The 24,561-nt window shown below is 39.9% G+C and overlaps 1 protein-coding gene across 1 annotated transcript in view; it reads left to right on the top strand.

Moving 5' to 3' along the window:
* tenm4 (teneurin transmembrane protein 4) overlaps nt 1–15,044 on the top strand; it is a 154,429-nt gene extending 139,385 nt beyond the window's left edge. Inside the window, 4 exon segments of the mRNA XM_039597960.1 lie at nt 3,654–3,950; nt 4,904–6,518; nt 8,588–8,730; nt 12,102–15,044. Of these exon segments, the coding sequence (XP_039453894.1) occupies nt 3,654–3,950; nt 4,904–6,518; nt 8,588–8,730; nt 12,102–12,860 (2,814 nt within the window). The 3' untranslated portion in view covers nt 12,861–15,044.
* The last annotated feature ends 9,517 nt before the right edge of the window (nt 15,045–24,561 follow it).

The following is a 24,561-nucleotide window of genomic DNA, read 5'->3' as shown; positions in this document are numbered from 1 at the left end:
CAGAGTCACACTCGGAAGCCGGTTTGCCCGCAGAAAGAAAGTTGCATTTAAAATCGAGACTTTATTTTTACTTCCAATAGTGTTAACAATTACGGATCTTTTTTCCACATTATGTCAGTAGCTGTTCTCCACCGTGAACTATGTTAAAGACAAACACCGTGAGTAAACTGATTATTTTATAGCCCATGTAACTTGGATGGACTCTGTGCACAGAGGTTCAGGAGCAGAAGTCCCATTGTAAACAAATCACGGCAGACCCGGGAGATTGTGTTTCACTGAGCATGCTTTTGAGCATCTCTTTATTGGGCACTTTTCATTTCACACACGGGTTGCTGTACGCGATACAGCCGGCTGTAGCTTTTCAGCTCACAGCCCAACACACACCACCAACAACACAACAGCACAGATAGCGCAGACATAAAGGCAGCGAGGCGTGATTGCGGTGTCGCTCAGGTGCGTCCGCCTCCCCTGCAGCGGCGCTGCAAACCACACCCGCCGCACGCATTAACCAGGTAAAATACATATTTAAGCAGAATTTTGCAAATATCCATTTTTCAGCAGCATAGTGCTTTTTTCCAATTATTTTTTAAGAGTCAGGTCAAGGCTCCAACAGCCCAAAGGCGATATAAGGGTGGCGGCTGATAACAGTTTTTGTTTGCTACATGGATCATTTTAGTTCAGCTGGGTGTCTTTGCTTTTGTTATATTTCTTTAAGAGTTCAAAATGTGTTAATTACGTAAATAAAATGTAATTTTCTCTGTAGCACTTCATGGATTTCATAAGCAACACACCTTAGTTGTTCACACAAAGCACAAAGGTAAAAAACAATATATACAGTGTTATCTTCATTTTAGATGTCAAAAAGTATTTGCGGCTCCCAGTGTTTTCTTTTGCGTGGAAACCGGGTCCAAGTGGCTCTTTGGGTGTTAAAGGTTGCAGACCCCTGGTCCACAGTATACCTTGGCTTTTGCCCCATGACACCTGGAATATGCTCCATCTACCAAGCAATGCTAAATTACATAAACAGAAGAAAATGGATTGATTAATAGCCTGTAACATATAAAATACTTTCTCATTAAAATCAAAATTAAGAGTTACTCGTATATTGCATATCAACAGGTCTCCTCTCATAATGCAACAAATTCACAGTGCTTGTCCATAATGTATGTAGGATTTAGGCATTAACTCACACAGCACTGATTTAAATTGCATCTGGTGGTTTTATTGTTTTGCCTTGGCTTTGTAAGGCAAATGGCTACTTTGGTTAAGTTGTCTTCCACATTGTCTGTGAGGCAACACAGCTAATGGGAAGGTGCCACTTTGTCTGTCATTGGCTGTTCATGTAATGGCCTTGTCGTCCCTTTGGAAGTGAAAGCTACTAATGTATGTTACAGACAATGGCCCCAGGGGTGAGATAGGAAATGGGAGCAGCCTAATGGCACGAACAGAGGGGATGAACAGAGCTGGAATCATTGGGCGACCTTGAGTGACATGTCAAGTGATATTACGTGGGTGGCTGGGTGAGAGTGTGGCAGTGCGCGGCTGGAGGGAGGGGAGGATCTTGAATACAGTACAGATCCATGGGAACAGGAGTAGAAGAAGCAACTATGTGGCTCTGACTTCACAGCTTTTCTTTGGTGGAGAAAAGGAGGAGTATTTATATTTCTGATGTATTTTTTTCCCACTTTGCTAGACTGTATTTGTTTCTTTGATACAACACGTACGTGTTTTTGTTGTGCTGTGCCTTTCATGTCCTGAGGCTTTTTGTTAATGTACACTAATGAGAGAACTCTTGAGCCACTCCACTCTCACAAGAATCTTCATCCTTTTGAACGTAGTATTGATAGCAATGACAAAATGCTTCTAATGTTTGGCTGTTTGTTCAAAGGAGATACACAAAAAAGAAACCAAAAACATGGAATGGATTTTCTTTGATTGCAGGGTGAGAATAAATAGAACTGTTGCTATTAAAGAAAAATTAATTGGAGTAGTCATGAAACCTGAGAATAGACATTTACATATTTACAGGGACACTTACAGATAGTATTTGATATTGATTGAGACATCATTGTTATGATCTTGTCGTAAGTCTAGTGTAATGTAAAAGACTCTTTTCTGCTTCTACACTTTTACTTTCTGTGAGAAATTCATTTTAGAGGCGATGTTCTATTTGAAATAACTCCCCTTGAGTGGGTTTCCATTCTCATGGGAACTTGGGTTCACTGTTATGGGACACTTTTTCCTTCTATGCCATGCGACTTTGGCAAACCTTATTCTAGCATTGGGAACTTTTTGTGAAATACATCAGCTCTCTGCTGCCTGCAGAGATTTAGCAAGAGCAGCAGGGATCTTTACTAGTATTCTTTAAAATAAAATAACTAAAAGGTGTAGTCATTTCAATGAAGTGTAACACTTGTTATGACAGTGTTTGAAGGCGAAGGAGAAGAAAGAACAGGTTCTTATTTCTAGATCCAATGTATGCTCACCCCTTCTGTCTCAGGTCTCAAATAGTTTACGCCACTCCAAATATCCATGGATTTATGCTCCTCATGATTCTGTTGGTTTTACTTAAAGTAATCCTCTCAATTAGGTATCGGTGACAATAATTGCCTCTGGTGTAATTGTCCCTTCACAGATGAGAGACCTAAGCATACTTTCCTCAATGTGAGATTGAAAAAGTGAGCTTTCTCAGCAATCCCTGTCTGACCTGCTCTGTGGGATGTGTCTGGAAAGTAGCCAGAAGCAGCTTTTTAAGATGTTTTTAAGCCTTGCCAAGCATTTTACTAAGCCAAATGATAGCACACCTGAAGAAACACTCTGAAGATTAATAAGAAAAAAAGATCATAAATATTACAGAAACAGAGGTGTAGTTTTAATTACAGTCAGAGACCTCTGCAGACCCATTTTACAAAAAGTTCCAGATGGTGTTTAAAGCAATGCTTTTTTTTGCAGAGATCTGCTCTGACCTGCAATCTAAGCTGTTATCTTCTCTTTGTTTTATTTTTTTGCTTCTGTAGCTTCTGTTTATGGAGGCTGCTGACAGAGAAACAGAATGCCAGGGCTGTTGCTTGATCTTTTTGGCTAAAGCACAGAAGCTGCCTCATAAAGCCTGCAGTCTTCAGAGCAGTGTTGTTTTGCTCTGAAAGCAAAGGTCACCGTTTTAAGCCTGATACATTCAGAAGAGCTGTGTCACTTAAACAATGTTCAGTCATAAAGGAGATTAACTGATTTTCTTTCTCTTTTCCAATTTACGCAAAGGCAAAATAGAATGAGAGTCATCTGTGCCTGGTAATTCTTCCCAGTAAGCATTAAAAATGAATTTAATGATCAATGTGACTCTAATGTTTCTTGCTTGAATAGGCATACTCGGGCTAAGACACAAACAAAGAAATGTGGTAATTCTTACAATTTCATTACTCCGCTGGCTCCTGCAGTCCTGAGATAGAGCTCCACTTTTGTAATTAAAAGCTATGAAAAGAAGAATATAAAAATAATCACTTTGTGATTAAAGGTCTCCTCCCAATGTTCCACCTCAGAAGAGTAATGCACCAATTCCTCTCAATAATTTCAAACTTTTTAAAGTGTCTATTCCCTTTGGTGAATTTTCTGTAGTTATATAAAGTGTTCCTAACTCCCTGCGTTCCCTCCTATAGGTTCATAACAGGAACCTCCTATCGTTGGATTTCGATCGAATCACCAGAACAGAAAAGGTCTATGATGACCACAGGAAGTTTACGTTACGGATCCACTATGACCATGCCGGTCGCCCCACATTGTGGGCACCGAGCAGTCGACTGAATGGAGTCAATGTCACCTACTCTCCTGGAGGCCACGTGGCAGGTATCCAAAGAGGCACAATGTCGGTGCGCATGGAATACGACCAGAACAGCAGAATCACCTCCCAGATATTTGCTGATGGTAAATCTTGGAGCTACACTTATCTTGAGAAGGTATGAAATGGTTGAACTGTAATAATGATTAAATAGTTTAAAGATAAAAAATGTAATATAATATTGGAGGCATGCTCTACAGATAAAGTGTAAAAGGTGTGTTTGTGTAAGAAACTTGTTATGAGATTTTAGACTGGAGTTAAAAGTTAACTTGTAATAATACAGAAGTGTTTGTGTTGCACTATCAGGCTCTAGAATAGATATCAGCCAAAATGTAATTAAAGTGTCTGGTGCATTGAAGACATACTTTGTTACCAAAGTCTGACAGCAAAGTTCAGCCTGAAATAGCTCTGATGAAAAGAACAGAGTGAAATGTCACTTTCTACTGACTAATTGAAGGCAAGGCTGTTTGGGTGAGGTGAGGAGCTGTTATTCTGTAGCTTAGGCATATAATATGAACAGCAGTCAGTCACCTTGTTAATAGTCTTTAGTCATAGCAACTTCTGAGCAATTTCTCGATGCCGCCTGTTGTGACAGCTTTACAACCTCACCATTTATTGGTCTAAGACAGCCACAGATGTAAATTTTAGATTTGCTTAGGTGAGAAAATTCGGCTTCCTACTGTTTGGATTAAAAGATCTGACAAATGAGCAAAATAGAAGCAGCTTGTGAAATCATCTCTTAAGGAAATCTTAATTTCAGTGGAGTATCAGCAACTCTGTGTTCATGATGGAAATTAGATTTGGACTGACACAAACTTGCATGCGTAATATTTATCGCTTTTGACAAATTGCATGACATTTTGTGTTATTGGTATTAGACATTATAACGGTAGCAATTTTCTAATTAATCTCTATCTTGTCTTGTTGTGTCAGACATTGTGTTTCTGTAACAGCATTTAGGACTGTGTGTTTATGTAACAGAAAATGTATCAAAGTGAAGCATTTGAATGCAGTCAGTCTTACAATCTATTAATATAACACAAAAAATCCTCTGTTTCTTCTTCTCATTAGTCCATGGTGCTGCTGCTCTACAGCCAAAGGCAGTATATCTTTGAATTTGACAAAAATGATCGGCTCTCCTCTGTGACCATGCCCAACGTAGCACGGCAGACTCTAGAGACCTCCCGCTCCATTGGTTACTACAGAAACACCTACCGGCCCCCTGAAGGTAACGCTTCAGTGCTCCAGGACTACAGTGAGGATGGACAGTTGCTGCAGACCACCTATCTGGGTACAGGCCGCAGGATCATCTACAAATATGGAAAGCTTGCTAAGCTTCTGGAGATTCTCTATGACACCACTCGAATTGGTTTTTCCTATGATGAAGTGGCAGGCATGCTAAAGACCGTCAACTTGCAGAGTGAAGGCTTTACCTGCACCATTCGCTACCGTCAGATTGGTCCACTGATTGACAGGCAGATTTTCAGATTCAGTGAAGAGGGCATGGTGAACGCTAGATTTGACTATGTGTATGACAACAGTTTCCGCGTCACTAGCATGCAGGCTGTCATAAATGAGACGCCGCTGCCAATAGACTTGTATCGTTACGACGACGTATCTGGCAAAACAGAGCAGTTTGGTAAATTTGGAGTAATCTATTATGACATAAATCAAATTATAACCACAGCAGTGATGACCCACACCAAACACTTTGATGCCTACGGGCGAGTGAAGGAAGTCCAATATGAGATCTTCCGCTCACTCATGTACTGGATGATGGTGCAGTATGACAATATGGGGCGAGTGGTGGCCAAGGAGCTAAAGGTTGGGCCTTATGCCAACACGACACGCTACACATACGAGTACGATGCTGACGGTCAACTTCAAGTGGTCTCCATCAATGACAAGCCTCTGTGGAGGTACAGCTATGACCTTAATGGCAACTTACACCTTCTCAGCCCTGGAAACAGCGCACGCCTCACACCACTACGCTATGACATCAGGGACCGCATTACTCGCTTGGGAGATACTCAGTATAGGATGGATGAGGATGGTTTTCTGAAGCAGCGAGGGAATGACTATTTTGAGTATAATTCTGCTGGCCTGCTTGTTAAAGTGTACAACAAAGTGAGCGGCTGGAGCATCGAATACCGTTACGATGGCCTCGGCAGGAGGGTGTCCAGCAGAAGCAGCACGGGCCAGCACCTGCAGTTCTTCTATGCTGACTTATCCAGCCCTACTAGGGTCACCCACATGTACAATCACTCCAGCTCTGAGATCACCTCACTGTATTATGACCTGCAGGGACATCTGTTTGCCATGGAGCTAGGCAGTGGGGATGAGTTTTACGTGGCCTGTGATAACATAGGCACGCCACTGGCTGTGTTCAGTGGATCAGGCATCATGATCAAGCAGATCCTTCATACGGCTTTTGGAGAAGTTTACCTTGACACAAACCCCAGTTTGCAGCTCATAATAGGCTACCAAGGAGGCCTGTATGAGCCTCTTAGCAAACTGGTCCACATGGGCAGACGGGATTATGATGTGCTTGCTGGCCGCTGGACAACACCTGACCACGAGATCTGGAAACGTCTCAACAGCAACCACATTGTGCCATTCAACTTGTACATGTTCAAGAATAATAATCCTCTCAGCAATAATGAGGAGATAAAGTGCTACATGACAGGTAAGTTCTTTTAGCAGACTTTATATGCTTTATGGCTTTAGAAGATTAAATTTTAAGAGAAAATAAAGCGCAAGTCCACCTAACCTTAGAGGACAGGAAGTTAGCTTTAGTGCAGTTTCACTGATGATCAAACAAAGAGACATTCATTTTAAGTATCATAACCTTTAAATGAATGTCTTTAAAAAATGTAGGCAGTCTGTGGAAACATATTGCAAACATAAAGAAGAGGACTTACCGTGGAATTATAACTTTCTATCAGAAAATGATTTGAATGCAGTCGGCTTCTGTTGATGCTCAAAAGCAAGGTTTTCTCTGAATATTCCTCTAACTGAAAGTGAGTAGGACTTAAAATACTTTCAGTTGTATCCAAATAATTGAATATAAATAGCAGTTGACAGTATTTAAGTGAGTCCTACTAAAGCAATCAGTAATGCTTATAACTTGGTTGTGGAGAGCAAGCAAATATTAACCTTCATTCCTGTGGATGACTGTTGTTGCTTGAAGCGCACAATAGTTATTTCAGGTTTTTCTGTCAAATTTGTTATGTTTTTATTCTTAACAACCTCACACAACTGGAAGAACAGACCCTGCCAGAATTAAATTGAAAAGCAGTGTGCTTGGGAGGATTTTAAGCACTTACTTGGTGGGAAACTGAGGTGTGGGGGGGTTTCGTGTATGTGTGTTCATGTATACTTGCTTATGTACGTGCCCAGTAGCTATCACTCTGAAAATGCTCAAAGGGAACAATGCTATATGGCAAAGCCCTCTCTGTTGTTTAGCATTCAGGTCCTTTTCCAGAAATATCCTGGTTCTTTGTGGTGGGGAGGGGGTAAATGGCAGTGAAAGCACCTCGGTGGAGAAGGTGAGCACAATGGATCCATACAAACCATACAAATCTTTGCTGGTTGTATCAACCTCTTTTGCCGGAAGGAAAACAACATTGTTAAGGATACTCAGTGAAAACCTTGTGGTTAAACCAAACAGTAGCTGGATCTCTGTCATAAATGAATGCATAAGTTCTCTGTGTTCATGCTGCATTATATTTACTCCATAATGCCTTTTTGTGGAGGAATAATAATGTGTTTACCTTTTATTCTTTATCCTTTAATAACCTGAAGACAATACCGAGAGACGGAGTAGTCACTTTTTGCAAACACAAAGGCATTCAGCATCATAGTCCACCATTAGGGGCTCAATGGCATTTTAATGCTAAATAGACTGTTAGATAGATATATTGTTGTGGGTTTGCCTCAATTGTGATTGATAGCAGTGACATTTACATTCCTCTCACTAAATTGCCAGGGTCCTTTCATTGTCCTCAAACAAATTCATATTTAAAAAAGCTTTGTCAGGTGCCACAATGTGGCAGCGGCAATGTGTGACAGACTTGCACCCCGAGTGTCACAGCAATGATGCTGTCTGTAACAAACACATGGAAGGGCGCGAGAAAGAAATCGATCAGGTTGGACAGGCTTTGCTTCTCTTAAGACCTGTAGCCTTCTCTGTGATATTCATAAAATATGACAGCATGCTATAGGGGACTGCAGCAGCACCTATAACCACAGTGTCGGTGGCTGCTATTAGAAGAACCACATTATCATGATTGCATGTATTTAAATCTCAGACACGTCACTTTCCTCTCTTTCAGCATCTCATTAGAGAGAAATTAATGCAGAGGAGCCCGCTGAGTCTTCAAAATATCTTGTGTTGAAGTCTTGGCTGCCTTGAAATGACACCAAATTACTGAATATAATTATCAGCACAGCAGGCACTCTCAGATGTCACTTGGCATTTCTGTAACCCAGCTGCGTGTCATTAGTGTGGCACCTGCAGGAGTGGACATGAACTATCACAACTATCTTGAGTGTTTAGCATAGCTTTCCACTATCACAAACAAATCAAGTGGTCAGGCCGAGGTAGGAGTGTTTCGCGGAAACAGTCTCACCCACAAAATGTCAACTGTTCATATTCAACAAATTAATTCTCACAGTTCTTCACAGTTCCTCTGAGGCCACATTGTGTCTACCAATAGAATATGTATATCATTTGTTTTGACCTCTCCCCTGCAGATGTGAACAGCTGGTTGGTGACCTTTGGCTTCCAGCTGTACAACGTTATCCCCGGCTACCGCAAACCAAGCACAGAGGCCATGGAGCCATCCTACGAATTAGTTCGCACCCAGATCAAGACACAGGAATGGGATAGCACCAAGGTAGTCATCCTTACTTATCCCACTTTTCATCTTACCTCAGATCGCTTTCTGCTTCTGCCCCTCTCCTTTCCAACATCATTAGCAAATGGGCATGAGTCTATGTAGCCAGACTCCCAAAGGAGCTGGCAGCTATCAGGCCAAAACATCGCCCGGTATGCCGGTTGCTTCCTTAGTCCTCATCTTGGGGAATGGGGTCAGGCTAAATAGCTCTTGTAATTGTCCTGCCATTAGGAAAATTCACTCTCCCTTTCTTCCACCACTAGCCATTGATTTCATCTCAGCCTTACACTGTTAGCCAAGGTCTGAGAAGTAGTAGACATGCTTTGATTCTCGCTTTTATCAGCCCTTTTAAGTTGCCTCCAACTCACCTGAATTATTGAACAGGCCACTGTTGTTCTTGGGTTTGGTTACAGCTAGACTAGTGAATGCCACCCATCAAGAGGGAAGATTCATGTTGCATTACACTCTGGCTGCAACCTTAACATAGCCGGTATTGGTTATCATAAAGAATGTCTTCTCATCTATTTGTAAGTCTAAAAGCTACTGGGGTGATGAAGGATTCTCTCAACTGACCAGCAGACTATAATAAACATAGATACACAAAAAACTGGCAAAAAACACTGTTACTATAAACTGTCATGCAGTATTTAGCTCTTAACAACTTACAAATGTCTCTGTGATGTTTTAGTTGATGTTCCATTTATTTCAGAATATATCCATCAATATTTATTCTATGACACTAAAGGTGAAGATTTTCAAATTTACTGTGAATAGAAACAAATGCAAATTTGCAAATGAATAGTTAATAAGTGCTCCTGCTCTCAAGAGTCCTTTAAAAGTATTTGTAATCAAAAAAGATATTATCCCAGGCATTTCAGCAACACTTTAGTCAATTACACTGGAAATGACATACTTATTCCTATTGTAATGTTACACATCATATATGTGTAGAGTAAATCTGTAACAGTCCCAGTTATTTCTTCATCTAACGTAAACTGTTTTGAAAGGGTTGTTGTCAGAACCCCTGGGACTAACTCGTGCATAAAGCTTGTGGCTGACATTCCACAAAGAAACCTCTGAACTCTCCAAAGGTGCCAATCTATAAATGAGCAACAAAAGACACTGCAAGTATTTCTGTGTCTAAGTGTAGATCCGCGGGGATCTGAGGGAATTGTGTTGTAGATTACAGACGATAAATGCAACGCTCTTTCAGAAACGCAGATGCACTTCTGATTGCTTTAACTGCTAAGAAAATCAGACATCTGGTGGCTTAAATTTTTTACCATCAGTTTCTCAAAAACACTCTTAGAAGGATAGAAGGACTTTCAATATGCTAAAATTAAATTAGTCATATATGAGACTATATTCAGCTCATCTATGTTTACTTCCCTCTGAAGTATTAAACAGAAGTAGGTCCATTTTATTAATAATATAACTGAAAGGACATGTTTTATCTACAGACTCAGCCTTTCAATTACACATTCAAAAATACCCATGACAGACTTTAGTATATCTTTAAATAGAAAGTATGCCTAGATTGCAAGATTGTGTGAAGGAGTTTTGCCTTTAGCACACCTCAGAGTATGTACTATAAATAATATGTAAGGAAGGCTTGAGATAATTAGTTGTTTTCCTGTGTATGTTGAGGCGTGTTACTCTTATCTACAATTCCTGCTTCCAAAATGTTATTCTTAGGCGTTTAATGCATTTGATCCCCACTGCAGATGGACACACCGGCCCAATTAGGTGCAAGGCTCTTTTGCCACTTTAAAACAGTACATGCTATGTCTTGTACAATTGGCTTTTCTTTATTTTATTTTATTCATGCCTGCCTTTCTATCTTGTTCCATTTAAGCCCCTATTTCACCATGCTGCTGAATCCACCACAGATTGAAAAATGCTGTGAGGGGGCCAGAGAGATGAGCTGTGTGCTGCACAAGGCTTGATCTTTCATTTCGGCTTGTGCTGGAGGCTGATTGCACAGCATGCTATGTGAATGATGCCTCTCTGGGAGTGTCCTGAGAGGCTGCTTTAGTAAAGTGGAGGACATTGCCCCCTGTTCCTCTTCTGCCCTGGGACAGCTGACCGTGTCACATACTGGCACGGTAAACAAACATGGAGTGGCACGGTGTGAAGCGTACCCCCAGGCAATGTTTCCCTGGGGGCCCTACAGCACAGCTGCCCCCACCCCCGTTTTTGTTTCCTCTTGAAGCAGGCTGTGGTGTCACATCAAAGAACAGGCAGATATGCCGGTCACTGCAGCCTGCTCCACATTTCTCAGCCCCACCCAGTCTTCCAACCCTTAGCCATCCTTTAACAAAAGCACAGAGAGACGGAATTAGAAACTGTCAGGGAAACTTTAGATGTGACTGGTTGACAAAAATTCCTCAGGATGCTCACAACCTCTTATCTTAGGCGATGGCAAGAAGACGCGATGCTTGAGAGCTTTTTTTTCTGCTGCTTAGATACGTTCAGGCAACTGTCTCACTGTGGTGTTGGCTGGCTTCCATTTAATTTTATTCTCCTCTTTTTAACATGTTTCTTTCTTCCTGACAAATATCTCTAGTCAAGTATTATTAGGACAAAGTATTAATTTTGGCTGAAATCAGTATTGTATCTATGCACATTTGTGAGCCCTTAAGGAACAAGATACACTAGTTACCAGCAGATTTCCGTTTCATATTTGGCACAGCATGACTGTCAAAAGACCACAATTTCACCCTTTTTCAAAATATCATGCCTGTCATAAATGATCAGGGAGATTTGCATTTGCTGACAAACACCTCTGCCCCTACCTTAACTATGTGTCAAGGTAGGGGCAGCTGCGATGCTTTGAAGCTGCATCATTCACAGCATCAAAGCATTATGGATTTATGTGCCAATAATAAGGGCGTTTTCATTGTTATTTTCAACATGTAATAATGTAAAGATGTCTAATTAAAAAAGGAGATGCACACGCACCCACTCACAAGGTATGTATAGTGTACATTATAGTGTATACTTTACACTTTGTTTAGTGTCAAATGTTCCTTATTCAGTCACACGTTAATATAAAAAGAATCGCTCATACTGTGTAGTCACAGCACTGAGTTTGAAATGTTTGAAGTGTTAATGAAGCAGTATGAATCTCAGATTTGAAAAGGATGCATCTGAAATCAGATTGTGCTCCTTATTCCACATGCAAAGTAGGATAAGGATAAAGATTACAAACCAAAATGTGAAGCAATCACAAGTGAATATTTGGGAAATATCCGCAAGAACAATTTCAAACAAGGTCTTTCTCAGAGAATGAGCAAAAATATATATTTGAGTGTATGAAGCTGTTGCGGGGGCTGCGTAACTTAACAGTATTGTCTTTGTTTTTTTTGCAGTCTTTGCTGGGTGTTCAGTGTGAAGTTCAGAGGCAGCTGAAGGCCTTTGTGAAACTGGAACGTTTTGGCCAGATCTACAGAGCCAAAAGTGCTGGATGTCCTCAGACGGAAGGCAAAAAGATCTTTGCTTCTGGTGGCTCAATCTTTGGCAAGGGGGTCAAATTTGCTATCAGAGATGGTCGCATCAGCGCTGACATCATCAGCTTGGCCAATGAAGATGGCCGTCGCATGGCTGCAGTTCTGAACGATGCATTCTACCTTGAAAACCTTCACTTCACTATCACGGGAATGGATACCCACTACTTTGTCAAACTGGGCTCAGTGGAGGGAGATCTGGCCCTTATTGGTATGACAGTGGGTCGGCGTACACTAGAGAATGGCGTCAATGTCACGGTGTCTCAGGTCAACACTGTTGTCAATGGCAGGACTAGGCGCATTACTGACATTCAGCTACAGTATGGCGCCCTGTGTCTGAATACTCGTTATGGCAGTAGCGTGGATGAAGAGAAAGCCCGTGTGTTGGAGCTGGCTCGGCAGAGAGCTGTCACCCAAGCTTGGGCCCGGGAGCGCCAGAGACTGAGGGATGGAGAAGAGGGCTCACGAACCTGGACTGAAGGAGAGAAGCAGCAGCTCCTAGGTTCAGGGAAGGTGCAAGGCTACGATGGATATTACGTGGTTTCAGTTGACCAATACCCTGAGCTGGCAGACAGTGTCAACAACATTCATTTCATGAGACAGAGTGAAATGGGCCGAAGGTGACATGAACACGAGGCTCTCGAGTGACTGACTCAGATGTAGGACATGGGACTTCTTGCCAAAGACAGTTGTGTACATGACCACATGTTTTTTTTCTTTGACTGTGCTCAACTTGGTTTTTAATATACTGAAAAAAGAAAACAACATGGTTGCAATCAGTTGCACTGTATTAATAGAAGAGTGCCCTTCTCCTTTTGAAGATTCTTTAACAGTCTTTGCTCTCCAAGTGCGGCTGCTAGAGGATGAAAATTTGTGATGTCTTGTGACTCCATTTCCTCATCCCTGTTGGTGATTCTGTTCAAAGGAATCCAAGAGGAGTATTGGTAATGCATTATGTTCACTGGCTCACTCTGCTGCCAGACTTGCAGATTGTTATTCACAAGCTTGCTCTATTCTGCCTTTTCTGCGCCTCAGCCAAGGAGATTCCTTCTCTTTTAATCACTTCTTTTTTATACTTGAAACCGTCATAGCCCCAGTCATCCATAAATAATGAGGGAGATTTCTGTTGGCGGTAGAGCCCTTCATCAGACCCAGCTGAACTTGTCAAAGCACCTTCATTTGTGTGATGTCTTGTAATTTTTTAAAGAGGAAGCTCGATACTCATTTGTGGTCTTAGCTTGGAAGGCTTCGGTGCACCGTGACTGTGCATGTTGGCCTTTTTTATGAACTTTAAAATTAGCAAAACTGCTTGATTAAGCTTAAATTGTATGTGGTGAAGCCAACAAAGGGATGTGAGGTCACTTTTTTTTATTTGGTGTGTATTTTATTTTATAACCAGACTTTCTTTTCTTTTTTTTTAATGAACAAAATGAAAAGCGAATAAATTCTTCTCTGCTTCTTTTCATTTGACTGTGGTCAAACAACTCGATTATAAAAACAGCGAAAAGCCAACCCTGTAAGAAAATACTGTGGAATTAATGTCTGTATTAAACTACAAAAGGTATTTTACAGGAATGGTTTGGGGTTATATTTTAGTTTTGTTTTATAAATAGCTATATGAATTAACAGTATAACAAATGTGAATTTTAAAAAAATGTGAACTATTGTCCCTTTTATTGTTAATTGTTGTACTTGAACAACGCTTAAGGGTGTTTGAACACATGGAATAAACTATGAAAGGTGGTTTAGTTAAATCAATTACTGTGTTTTTCATCAGACCACATGCATTTTACTGATCTCGGTTGCATATGAAAGGCTCTTTTTGTTTATCAGTGATCTTAAGTCAGTATTCCTCATCACAATGTCCAGTCACATAAAGCTCGGGATAAAAATACTTTATAAAAGCGAGGCTACAAAGAGGGTCAGTGACTAATCTCATCAGTGATACACAGTACATTAACATATTGGCTGTTGAGATAGATGGGCTTTGCGTTGTGTTGTGGGTGAGATGAAAGATACAAATTGCCTTTGCCCAAAGGGCTGCCCGCAGGTCAGCTTTGAAAGTGCTTTCATTCTCCAGGATAGGGCTCCACTTGGTCCCATGGCTGGCTGAAATGCATTAGACCTGCAGGTGTACTACTTCCCGTTTACAGACTAAAGGTCGTCTATACACGGCAACCTTGGAAATAACTCTCGTGATCGCATTCTAACTCCCATGCATCTCCCTCGGTGGGCAATGCAAGGGACGACTTAATGTTTCTTTATCTGAAAACGGACACAGAGTCAAGACTATTTTGGAAATCGTGATATTGATTTAAATTCAGTTGTTGAACTATGCCAAGCCACTACACACTCTTGACTTGCTAATTTTCCCGTAAAACATTTGAACATGTTCGTGTGACGAGAGCATGATTGAGTGTCTCAATCTGTACAAGTGAAAAAGTGAAAAGGACATGGGTGTTTTTTTTTTTCCTGCTCCTGGTCGATTCATTTACATTTTTCAAAAAGCGAAAATAAAAACTATATATGTATGTTCTACATAATATGAATGATGGATATTTGCATTGTGGAATATTGCACTGAGAATTGTTGCGTCAGAAGACTGTATCTTTTTCTAAAGTTGACTCATTTCGAGTTTTGGTTTGTTCTCAACACTGTGTTTTTAGCGCTTCTATTTGACTGTGTAAATATGAGGACATCAAAGTGAGCTGTAAATAAAATGCAAATGTAGATACCTCTTAGAGCTACATCAGTGACCCTGTGTAGTCTTAAGGTAGAAAAAAAAATAAAGGGAATATTTTGTGTTTATTTTTTGCGTTTGTTTTATACACCGTCTATTGTGCAATATTATCCATCGCTGCATCTCAAACAACAGCACACTTATGTTGCGTTCCCTTATATTCATGTTCCTACCACCTCGGACTGTGAAGATTTATATATCTACATTACACCTTGGTACATTATACAAATGTTAATTCTCACCCTGCTACACATTTCACAAGCCTTTAATGAGGCTAATTTGATGCATTATGATAATGAAATATAGTTCGCCGTGTGCCGTTATTTAGTTAAACACGCTCTGCCACCTGTTTAGACATTGAGCTTATTAAATTCTCACATGCACCGAACATGTGGCTGAATCACCGGTATATCAAGTGCAGTCTATTAATATAAACTTTTCTGCAGTGAATGTGTTTAACTGGCATAAGACAAGCAAGCCTCGAGGGATGCAGTGCAAAACTTGACTATTAATTAACCTGTCAAAGTTGAGGACCAATCCTTTGATATCACAAAAGCCACCAGGAGACTGTTTTTAAACTTGATAACTTTGTTGAAGTAAGTGCAGCTCAGGGGATAATCCTGTTAGCAGGCGGGGTGGTGCGGGAGTTAGCTGCCAGTATGTGGTGGCAGCAAGGGAACCTAGAACATTTACACTCACTGCAGGCAGAGCTGAGCTCGCTGCCCAGAAGAAAGCAAGACGGCCCGTTTTAAGTAAGCAGGCACATTTGTTCTTATTCACTTAGCATTAATATGAGCCAAGGAAACTGCTGATCTCCTAGCATCACAAGAAATGATCACACTCTGATGGTTGCTTCACCTCGTCTGACCAAAAGGAAATTTCAAATCTGTGACTCTCATTTTTCTTGAGATAGCCTGAGCCTTGAGCCTCACATGCCTTTGGCAAAGAGGATTTCTTTACAGTGAACAGAGAGTCCTGCTAGCAGAGAGCACGTGCAGGATGAATTCTGCTGTTGCGGAGAGGCAGAGTGTCCTTTAACTTACAGAACCTTATTCTTTGGTAGAATCATAATAACAGTACTTTCACCTCCGCAATAATTGCTACAATACACCTCAATGATGGACGAGTCGATTTTTTCTAATCTAAAAATATATCTGTAAGATTAATAATAATGCCATGAGCAACTGTGGCTAAAAATTTAAAGTAAAAAAAAGGGTGAGGAAAACAGCAGACTATGTGCCAGCAGTAAGGACTGCATCACTGCTGATACTGATTAATAGCTTTGTTAAAACCTCACAAATTTGCTGTTGCCATTTGTGTGGCAGGGTATACAGCATCTGCACTTTAAATCAGTTAAAGCTATATATCTGATGGCAGCAAATATGAAAAATGATCTTTTGATATTAGTACGACTCAGCTCCAACACGATATCAGTGTCTGTTTTAAAATGGGTACACAAAAGCTTGTGTTAATCAAACAAAGAAACATCATTTCAGCTCCTTTTGTTGACATGTTTCCTTTGTGCTCTTCCTTTGTGTCTTTGTTGTCAACAGCTGGATGGGCAGGAACTAAATTTGTAAGATGAGTCTCCACCATTGCTCGGGGATGTAGCCAAACTGTGGGTTTGATCCCACTTTACATCTACCACTGCTTCTTTGACCAACCAAGAACACAGCTGTGATTTTTGCATGACGTTAATATCAGTATAACCAGTGGAGGAAAAGCATTTCTCTAAAACTCATGCATGAACTGTCGTATTTCTCATTACCTATGCTGAGTCCTATCTTCACATTGCTTTCACACTTCATCTGTTTTCCTCTCACTGATAATTTTACCACTCTGGACCTGAGTTGGATAAACACTGCCAAAGGTATTTGCTGTTAAAATCAGTAAAAGGTTGATTCATGCTGAGGACCAGCCATCCATTCCCTCAATGAATCAGTTTCTTAGTCTGAAAAGAACTACGAAAATGAAACACCTGCTGTCTCTTGTTTTCTTTTGCCTGTCAGTCTCAGGTGCTGTTATTACATGACAGACAGCTGCATCTATTTTGTTCAGATCAGCAATGTAGTTGGCAAAGAGCACCACCTTTCCATGACTGGCTACACTTGTTCGAGTTTTCCCAACATCCATAAAAAAATGTTGGTATGATGGTCCACATCTGCTGTGTAGCCCCGTAACACCATATGCCTGACTGAACAGGACTGCCTCTTATTCTGTCTTTAATCATTCAGGTCCACATTCCCTTCTCTACCAGTTATGCAAATGGTGGACCAATCCTAAAAATTAATGGGGCAAGAAATGGTAAACCAACTGGCCATAGAGAGGTGAGACTGAATTTTCCTCAAGGTTTAGGTCTCATGTGAATGCCCACCTTGATGACAAAACACAGCAGCAGCAGAAGTAGACAGCGAAGTTGAACTCTGGAAATAAGAAAGACATGATGGTTTTCAAAGTGTCATATTTCCACGGGTCAACCAAAGGCCATTGTTGCCTCTCATGCTGCAAAGGGAAATGGAAAATGTGCAGTACTAGCACCCTAAACAGTACAGTGCTGCATGCTTGTAATATGAGAGGCATTATTTTCCTAAAAATGAGACTAAAGAGCCCTGTAAGATAGCCTGTACTGCCCTACTCTAGGGCAACATAACCTAACATTCTGACTTTTGAACTAGTGTAAATGACTCATAACACAGCTTTTGGTATTGAAGTCATTTTGACGCAGACACACATAGTCAAGACAATTGATAACCTGTGAGGTGGAGCAATATCAAAGCTGGTCCTCTCAAAGTCACTGCTCTATGTGGGGTTTCTTAGTGGGAGCACAGTGACTGCAGAGTGTTACAATTAGATTCCTTTACCGCTGTATGTATTAAAGAGAGAAATGCATTTGCATATCTTAGAAAATGCTTTACTTTTTCTGAAAAATTATATAATGAAAGTCAGTTGTGCTATTTTATGTATTTTCTCGTTGGTTTACTAAGATTATATCACTGCTCAGTTTCATCCTGACCTTCATGGATTATGCTAGAGTCAATGTTGTAAGAAATGAATCCTGTCAGCATAAGATGAAACTCTTGTATTTCTGCTTTAGAAATGTTTGCTGCTGTTTGGTTGATGTATACTGGACTTCGGGATCTTTGTGGACTCACTGGAGGCGGAAGCCACAGCTGCGTCCGCCATCTCCCATCACATTTCCCCTGACAGGTGTGAACAAAGGACCCAAAGAAATGTCACTGCAGCATTTTTAAGTCACTCGGACACCGCTTGCATTCAGGAATGAAACTGCCTTGGCACATTATGCAAATCATATTGACAGCATAACTAATGCTTTTATTAGGCTAATTATGCCTGAGGTCAAATCTGTCCGTAGCACAGGATCAGGACACACTCAAACCCAGTGTCTGGAAGCAGTTGGGTTGACTGAAAGGTTAGCAAATGCTTAATGTTTTAAGACAGCTTATCATGTAGTACTTTATACCCATGAAAAAATAGTTGTTATTAATTTTTGTCTATGACGTGAGCACCAGAAATGATCAGTCAGAGGCTCTCCTTTTCGTTTAGTAAGACAGCGGGGATAAAAAGTAAAGGCAACGGTATGAAAAGTGTTTTTAAAAAGTTTCATGAACGTAGGATGCAAACATTACCCTGCAAGATATTTTAGAGCGTCCAGAGAACCAGCTCTCTCCATCATATAAATGTGTGTTGAAACTGAGAACATGTTAATCATAGGCAGATGCAAAGAGAAACCAGAAAGGCAATGTAATTTTCATTCTCAGTGGAGATAATCTGCTGTCAGGGCTGAAACAAGGCTTATGTATATTTAATAGGATTGAGCTGCTGCAAAACATTTAGTGGCACAGACGTATTAAAAATATATAAAGCTGTAGAAAAGGTTGCGTATTCTTTAAATGAGTCTGCTTTCTTTTGGTCAGTAGGTTATGTTAGTATATCAGTGTTCAAATCCTTCTTTTTCTAAAACCTCTGATGCTTCTTCCAATATACTTTGGAAGCAGTTTTGTTAGTTTAAATGAGCTTCATGTGCTTTTCAGCTGAGATGGCTGAAAAACACATGAAGGCTTTAGAGCTACAATTTATCAAAGAAACAACAGACCTGTTTATTGACAAAAAAGCTGAGGACTGGAGTTGTTTGAGTTTAGCTTGTGCTAGCTTTACTTGCTTTAGTCAGAGGTGGGAATTTTATGCACGGCACTAAGTGAAGAGTTAGTTAGGTCCTAGTTAGTTACAACAAATCTCTAGCTTCAGACAGATTTCTAACAAGTGCTTTGCTAACCTCAGTCACACTTTTTTAGGTGCATGGTCTGTATGACACCCACACAAGAACAGTTTGTATTAAATGAAATGTCTGTCAATAAATGCAAACATCTGCGTACTTTTGGATCAATAAATCTTTAAATATTAGAGATAGTGATTAGTAGAAATTGTTTTGCACTTTCCACAGGACAATAGAGGTTCTCAGCAAATTATCCCTCTCTTATTTAAAAAACCCCCCAAAATAACAACACCCAGAAATCAGATGTTTTGTTTCCTATGTTCGTTTTTGAAAGTAGGATTGTGTGCATTGCTGTCTGAAATACAAAGCCTGAAGTCAGTCTGACAGAATTGTTTTGGTTACAGATTTGTTGGGCCCATTACGAATACTATTATGTAGATCAGCCTTGGGAAATTTATTTCCACGTTGTGCATTTGAATTGTGTGACACCAGGCCTCTCATTTCATTTACCATACAAAAAAGCCTGCCAGTCCAAATTTAAGGTTGTGGAAATTAGTCTTGTTCTCTTTCATATTTTTTTTTCTATCGAATTTTCTTAAAATGTAGATCGTGTAAAATTGCTGACCCCCTTCCACAGCTGCACACACACCATACACGCAACCATTTTGCAGGGGGAAAGAATGAAAACAATATTACTATTTCCGTCAGGGGAAAAATGTTTTTAACCTCAGGATTTTCAATCGCTTTCTTTTTGAAAGATCTTTTTGAAATATTTTGAAGGATGCCTGTGTGTGGCATACTCAACACTGTTGAGATTTGAAACAGAAAGGCCACATACACACTCGGACATATACACAAACACACACACACGGAAGCACAGTTTTACCGAATGAGTCATATTTCTGTGATCCTCCTTATGTGGAGTTTTTATAGATTGCTTATCGGAGCAGCTTTGTATTCCTTCAGTTTCCATCACTATCATCACTGTAGCTACTAAACAACATGTGTAAACATAAATAACATATTTATTTTAATAAAATGTTGCTGTAAAATATCAACCAGATATAAAAAACAATCAAAACTTAATTGTAATGAAAAGATCAGTTCATCTTTTTAATTCATGTCACTGATGAGCAATCTGAGAGGAAATGGGAAGTATAATGGGAAATACTGGAACAGATTCACAAAAAGGTTTATTTCAAAAAGCAGAATTTGCCACAGAAAGAGACTTTCCAGAAAACAGTGTTTGCTGAATATACACAATACCAGCTCTTTTCATCATGACATAATGTTTCAGAAGGTGTGCAGCTACAGTCCCAACTCCCAGCTTACATTGCATTGTTTTGTTTTATCAAATAAAAAATGATGATTTTCCAGTGTTTCTGTTGCTCTGCAACAAAGGTGCTTGAATTGGAATTGACTGCATGAATAAATCAGATGCACAAATCAGAGGCATCTGGAGGACAGTGTTGTGGTGCAGCAGAGATGCTATTAAAAAATATATTTGTTTGCTTTTTCCTCTCTGTGTATTTAAGTGCGCTTCTTTGTCATTCTATTGTACAAAATTCAAACCTTCTCGTTAATGTAGATGTGAAGAGATGCCAAATTTTGGTAAATGTTAACTGTTTTATAATTAATAGCACATGGTCATAGGCCATTGTGTATATAAGTGACTGAAAAATAGAAAATGCTACATATCCAGTTTACTGCACTGAGTTTAACTCAAATGGCCACATGGAAGAGCAAGACATTACCATTTATTGTTTGGCTAATTAGAGGGTAGTTGCTGTGTCTGGATAAAATAACATAATTAGTCTTAGATTTATGTTGTTATGTGCTGATAGAGCATTTGCTCACATGGTTGCATATGTAAGAGATTCAAAGAAAATAAGGCTGCTGGCTTACGTGTTATAATAAAATATATTTAATTTCAGATCACCTGAGCAGGACAGTAGGGCACAACAAGGACAGATGGATGTGTGCCGGCGTGAGCGGAAGTGTTATAATGTAGGAGAACATTATAACACTGTAGAACTGACTTTTCAAAACTGCCCTTGGCAAAGACACACAACAGCCCCAGGGGTATCACACCATTTACTTCAGCACTCTGACCTTTGTGATTAAATGTACATGTCTCGAAATACAGAATAGACGGTGTTGCCCTGGACCTGCTGAAGCCTCACAACTCAAATTACATGATTTTTTCAAGGCTAATAAGTTATTTTTACTATATAAAGGAATAATGTTTTGCTCACAGAAATGAAACCAGTTTTCTTCCCCTGTAAGGTAAATGAAATATATCAGCAGGGGAAGGACACGTTTATGCTACTGCTGAGTAATGCTCCCACACAAGCTGAAAAGAGCTATTTTCACTGCTCATATGTGGTTTGCTGTTGGTAAAGCGTTAACTATTTAGCTTGTATTCTTAAAATAGGACATATGTGTGCTGAAAAAATAGTGGAGAACAGAATTTGGCAAAATTCTTCTTTTTTCTTTTTCTTTCCTTTTGCTATGGAGAAGTGAATAACTGAGCATAGCAGCAACGTAGCTGAATTTTATAACAGTAAAATATCCTGAAGAGTAGCTGAATATCCTGAAAGACATTGGGTTTAGCAATGGATTATAAAAACATCCCACTGATGTGCTATGTGAGTATCCCTAGACAGGCATTCTCAAGCTACACCCCCAACAAGTTAAGAAAATAAATCCTGTGGTGTTACATAGATAAAACTAGAATTCCTGCATCACAATTAAGAGTTACCATTTAGGATGATTTCTGCAAATTATCCTGTAAATGAGGATAAGGGAGCCGTGTCCAGCTCTTGAGAAGTTAAATTAAGGAACCTGGGGAAATGAAGCAGAGCCCACACTATGTCCTCATAAAGCCAAAACCGACATGTGATGCTGCCGTGAAGCAGATGAGAATGAATTGTTTCATTTGACTTTGGCCTATGTGTAATATGTAACAATACTGTGATATCACCGCTCTGCTTTTCTATTTTTCATCATCTATTCTTAACTATCTCAGGAGAGCCTGGTCTTTGACTGCTTCCAGTGAAAGAAAAGAAAGGGTTGAAATGACAAATTGTTAAAGACACTGTTGAAGTTTAAAGCTATATTGTAAATGGTCCAACTTTCTTGTCTGTGATACTGTCTCTTCTGTACACAAGGGGGAATTTCCTGTCACTTCAGAATTAAAACATTCTATATTAGAATATATGTAGATTTTGACGCACATTTAGTAACTTGGCACACAGTAGTCACCACCCTCTTATCCATAGGATTGTTGCTTCCAAAAAGTAAACTTGTTGACCAGGAACTGACTTGATGGTTCTCTGCTACAATATATCATAAAAAGCAATGCAGAAATCCTGTGACACATTGTGAGGCACAGGATGAGAAAAATAGTGCAATCAGAGATGCAACTTTATTGCTCTTCCTTGCCAACCTTGAGCCAGGGAGGGAATTATAAGGAGACTTCTGAGCAGGGCAAGATGCTTAGCTCCACGGGAACCTGTCAAATTTGACCCAGAAGATCTTTTTTTAAGATAAGTTAGCAAGAACTTTATAAAACACAGTGTTCACAAGGTGATTGGCATTAAAGTTGTCTTTGATGTAGCTCGCGAGAAAAAAAAATAGACCCTGTATGGAACACATTTAACACAAAGTACACACTGAGTAAAAACAGAAAAGGATGAATGTAATCATCGTGGTTGGTCTGACAGGGGACAACCCCACAGTAACAATGGCAGTTATTTCTCCTACACATGATTAATTTATTCCACTTTGAGAGGGAAAGCCTAACATGATGTCAGATAGTCTTTTCTTTTCTTTGCAGAATTTTCTAGACACAGCTTTCAAAAGATGCTCATAAATGTTACTTTACAAGCAAATTAGATGGAACATCCAAAATAATGTAAATAATAGTGTTAATAGTGTATATTTCTATCAAAATATATCCACTCTGTAGACAAACACTGAGCATTGAGAAACAGCAGCCATTGCATTTTTGCTTTATAAAATACTATAAAGAGTTTGTCCGAATTTTCTGTTTTAAAGGAATAATCGATGGACTATCTAAGCACTAGGACAAATACACCATTTTTATTTTACAAAGTAAAAATGATCTATCTGTGATGGTTAGTATAATTTTCAGAGTGAATATCTTGAGCAGTTTACTTAATGGGTATTTTCGCTCAGTTGGAGATTGCTCAAACTGGCACATTACATATAAACCCACACAAACAGAGTATTGTAGTAGTAAGTCATAGGTAAAGCAGTGCAGCAGCCCAAATCTCTTTTAGTAAGGGTTGTTAGTTCCTTTTGATTTGTGTTTGGCTGCCTGTCACCAAAACCCATTCCCTGAAATCACATCACTATAATGGTCTAATCAGCACTTAACGACCCATGTTACATAAAATCAATGCACCCTTCCTTTTGAGAATGCAGAATATTTGGAGGGGCAGCTGAAGGCTTGTGAAAGGGGGCAGGGGAGGCTGTCAATAGGGTGCCGCAACCATTGGACAAGCATGCCTACTGAGAGCAGGGGATGCACTTGCCCTCCAAGTTCAGTGATCCTCCTGAGATCAAAGCTTTTACAGCAAAATCCTTTGTTTTGCTGACTAATCTTGTATTGATTTTAACAAGTTGTTAAGCTCTATTGCAGTTGTCAGACCGCTGCCAAACAACTCTTCTACCTGTAGAGGCTAAAAGAAGAAGGAGCTACAGTTCTAACAGGGAGAACTATTTAATTCTTTTCTTGTTATAGGAGGAATAGCGTTTTACTTGGCTTTTTTCTCCCCTTTTCTTCTCATTTTTTTCCGTAGTTATGCAACAGTTTTAAAGTCGTACCCATACTGTGTTTACCTAGTTTCGTGCATATATTGTTTTGTGGTTCTTGTGGGAGGATGAGAATCTGTGGAAATAAAAAAAAAATGCGACAACCCATCAAGTATCTCTCCCACGTGCAAGTTGTCACGGAAAAAAATTCAAATCAATCAGAGCTATGCACTGTGGGCACTGCAACCTCGCTGTTCCTGTTGATGCGGAGAAAACAGTTTTGGATGCAACCTGAACTGACTGTGCGCTGGACTATCCGCTGCCAACCAAAGCCAGCAGGTCCTTTGCATTGTGGTTGGTAGAACTGCAGAGAGAACATAACAATGCCAGCTTGCTTTCATTTCAGTAGGGCTCGGAGCTGCAAATGAATAATATATTGGAAGCAACTCGGGGGTAAATGAATAAATCTACACTAGGTGGGGATTTTTAAAGGGAGAAGAAAATATCATAGAGCTACAGCACTACCTTGTGGTAGAGTAAGATATTGCGCGACATTACACTAAACGGGGACC

The sequence above is a fragment of the Oreochromis aureus genome, linkage group 14 (assembly GCF_013358895.1).
Source record: "Oreochromis aureus strain Israel breed Guangdong linkage group 14, ZZ_aureus, whole genome shotgun sequence".
Lineage (NCBI taxonomy): Eukaryota > Metazoa > Chordata > Actinopteri > Cichliformes > Cichlidae > Oreochromis > Oreochromis aureus.
Note: the sequence above shows the minus strand (reverse complement) of the source record. Positions and strands in the feature narration are given on the sequence as shown.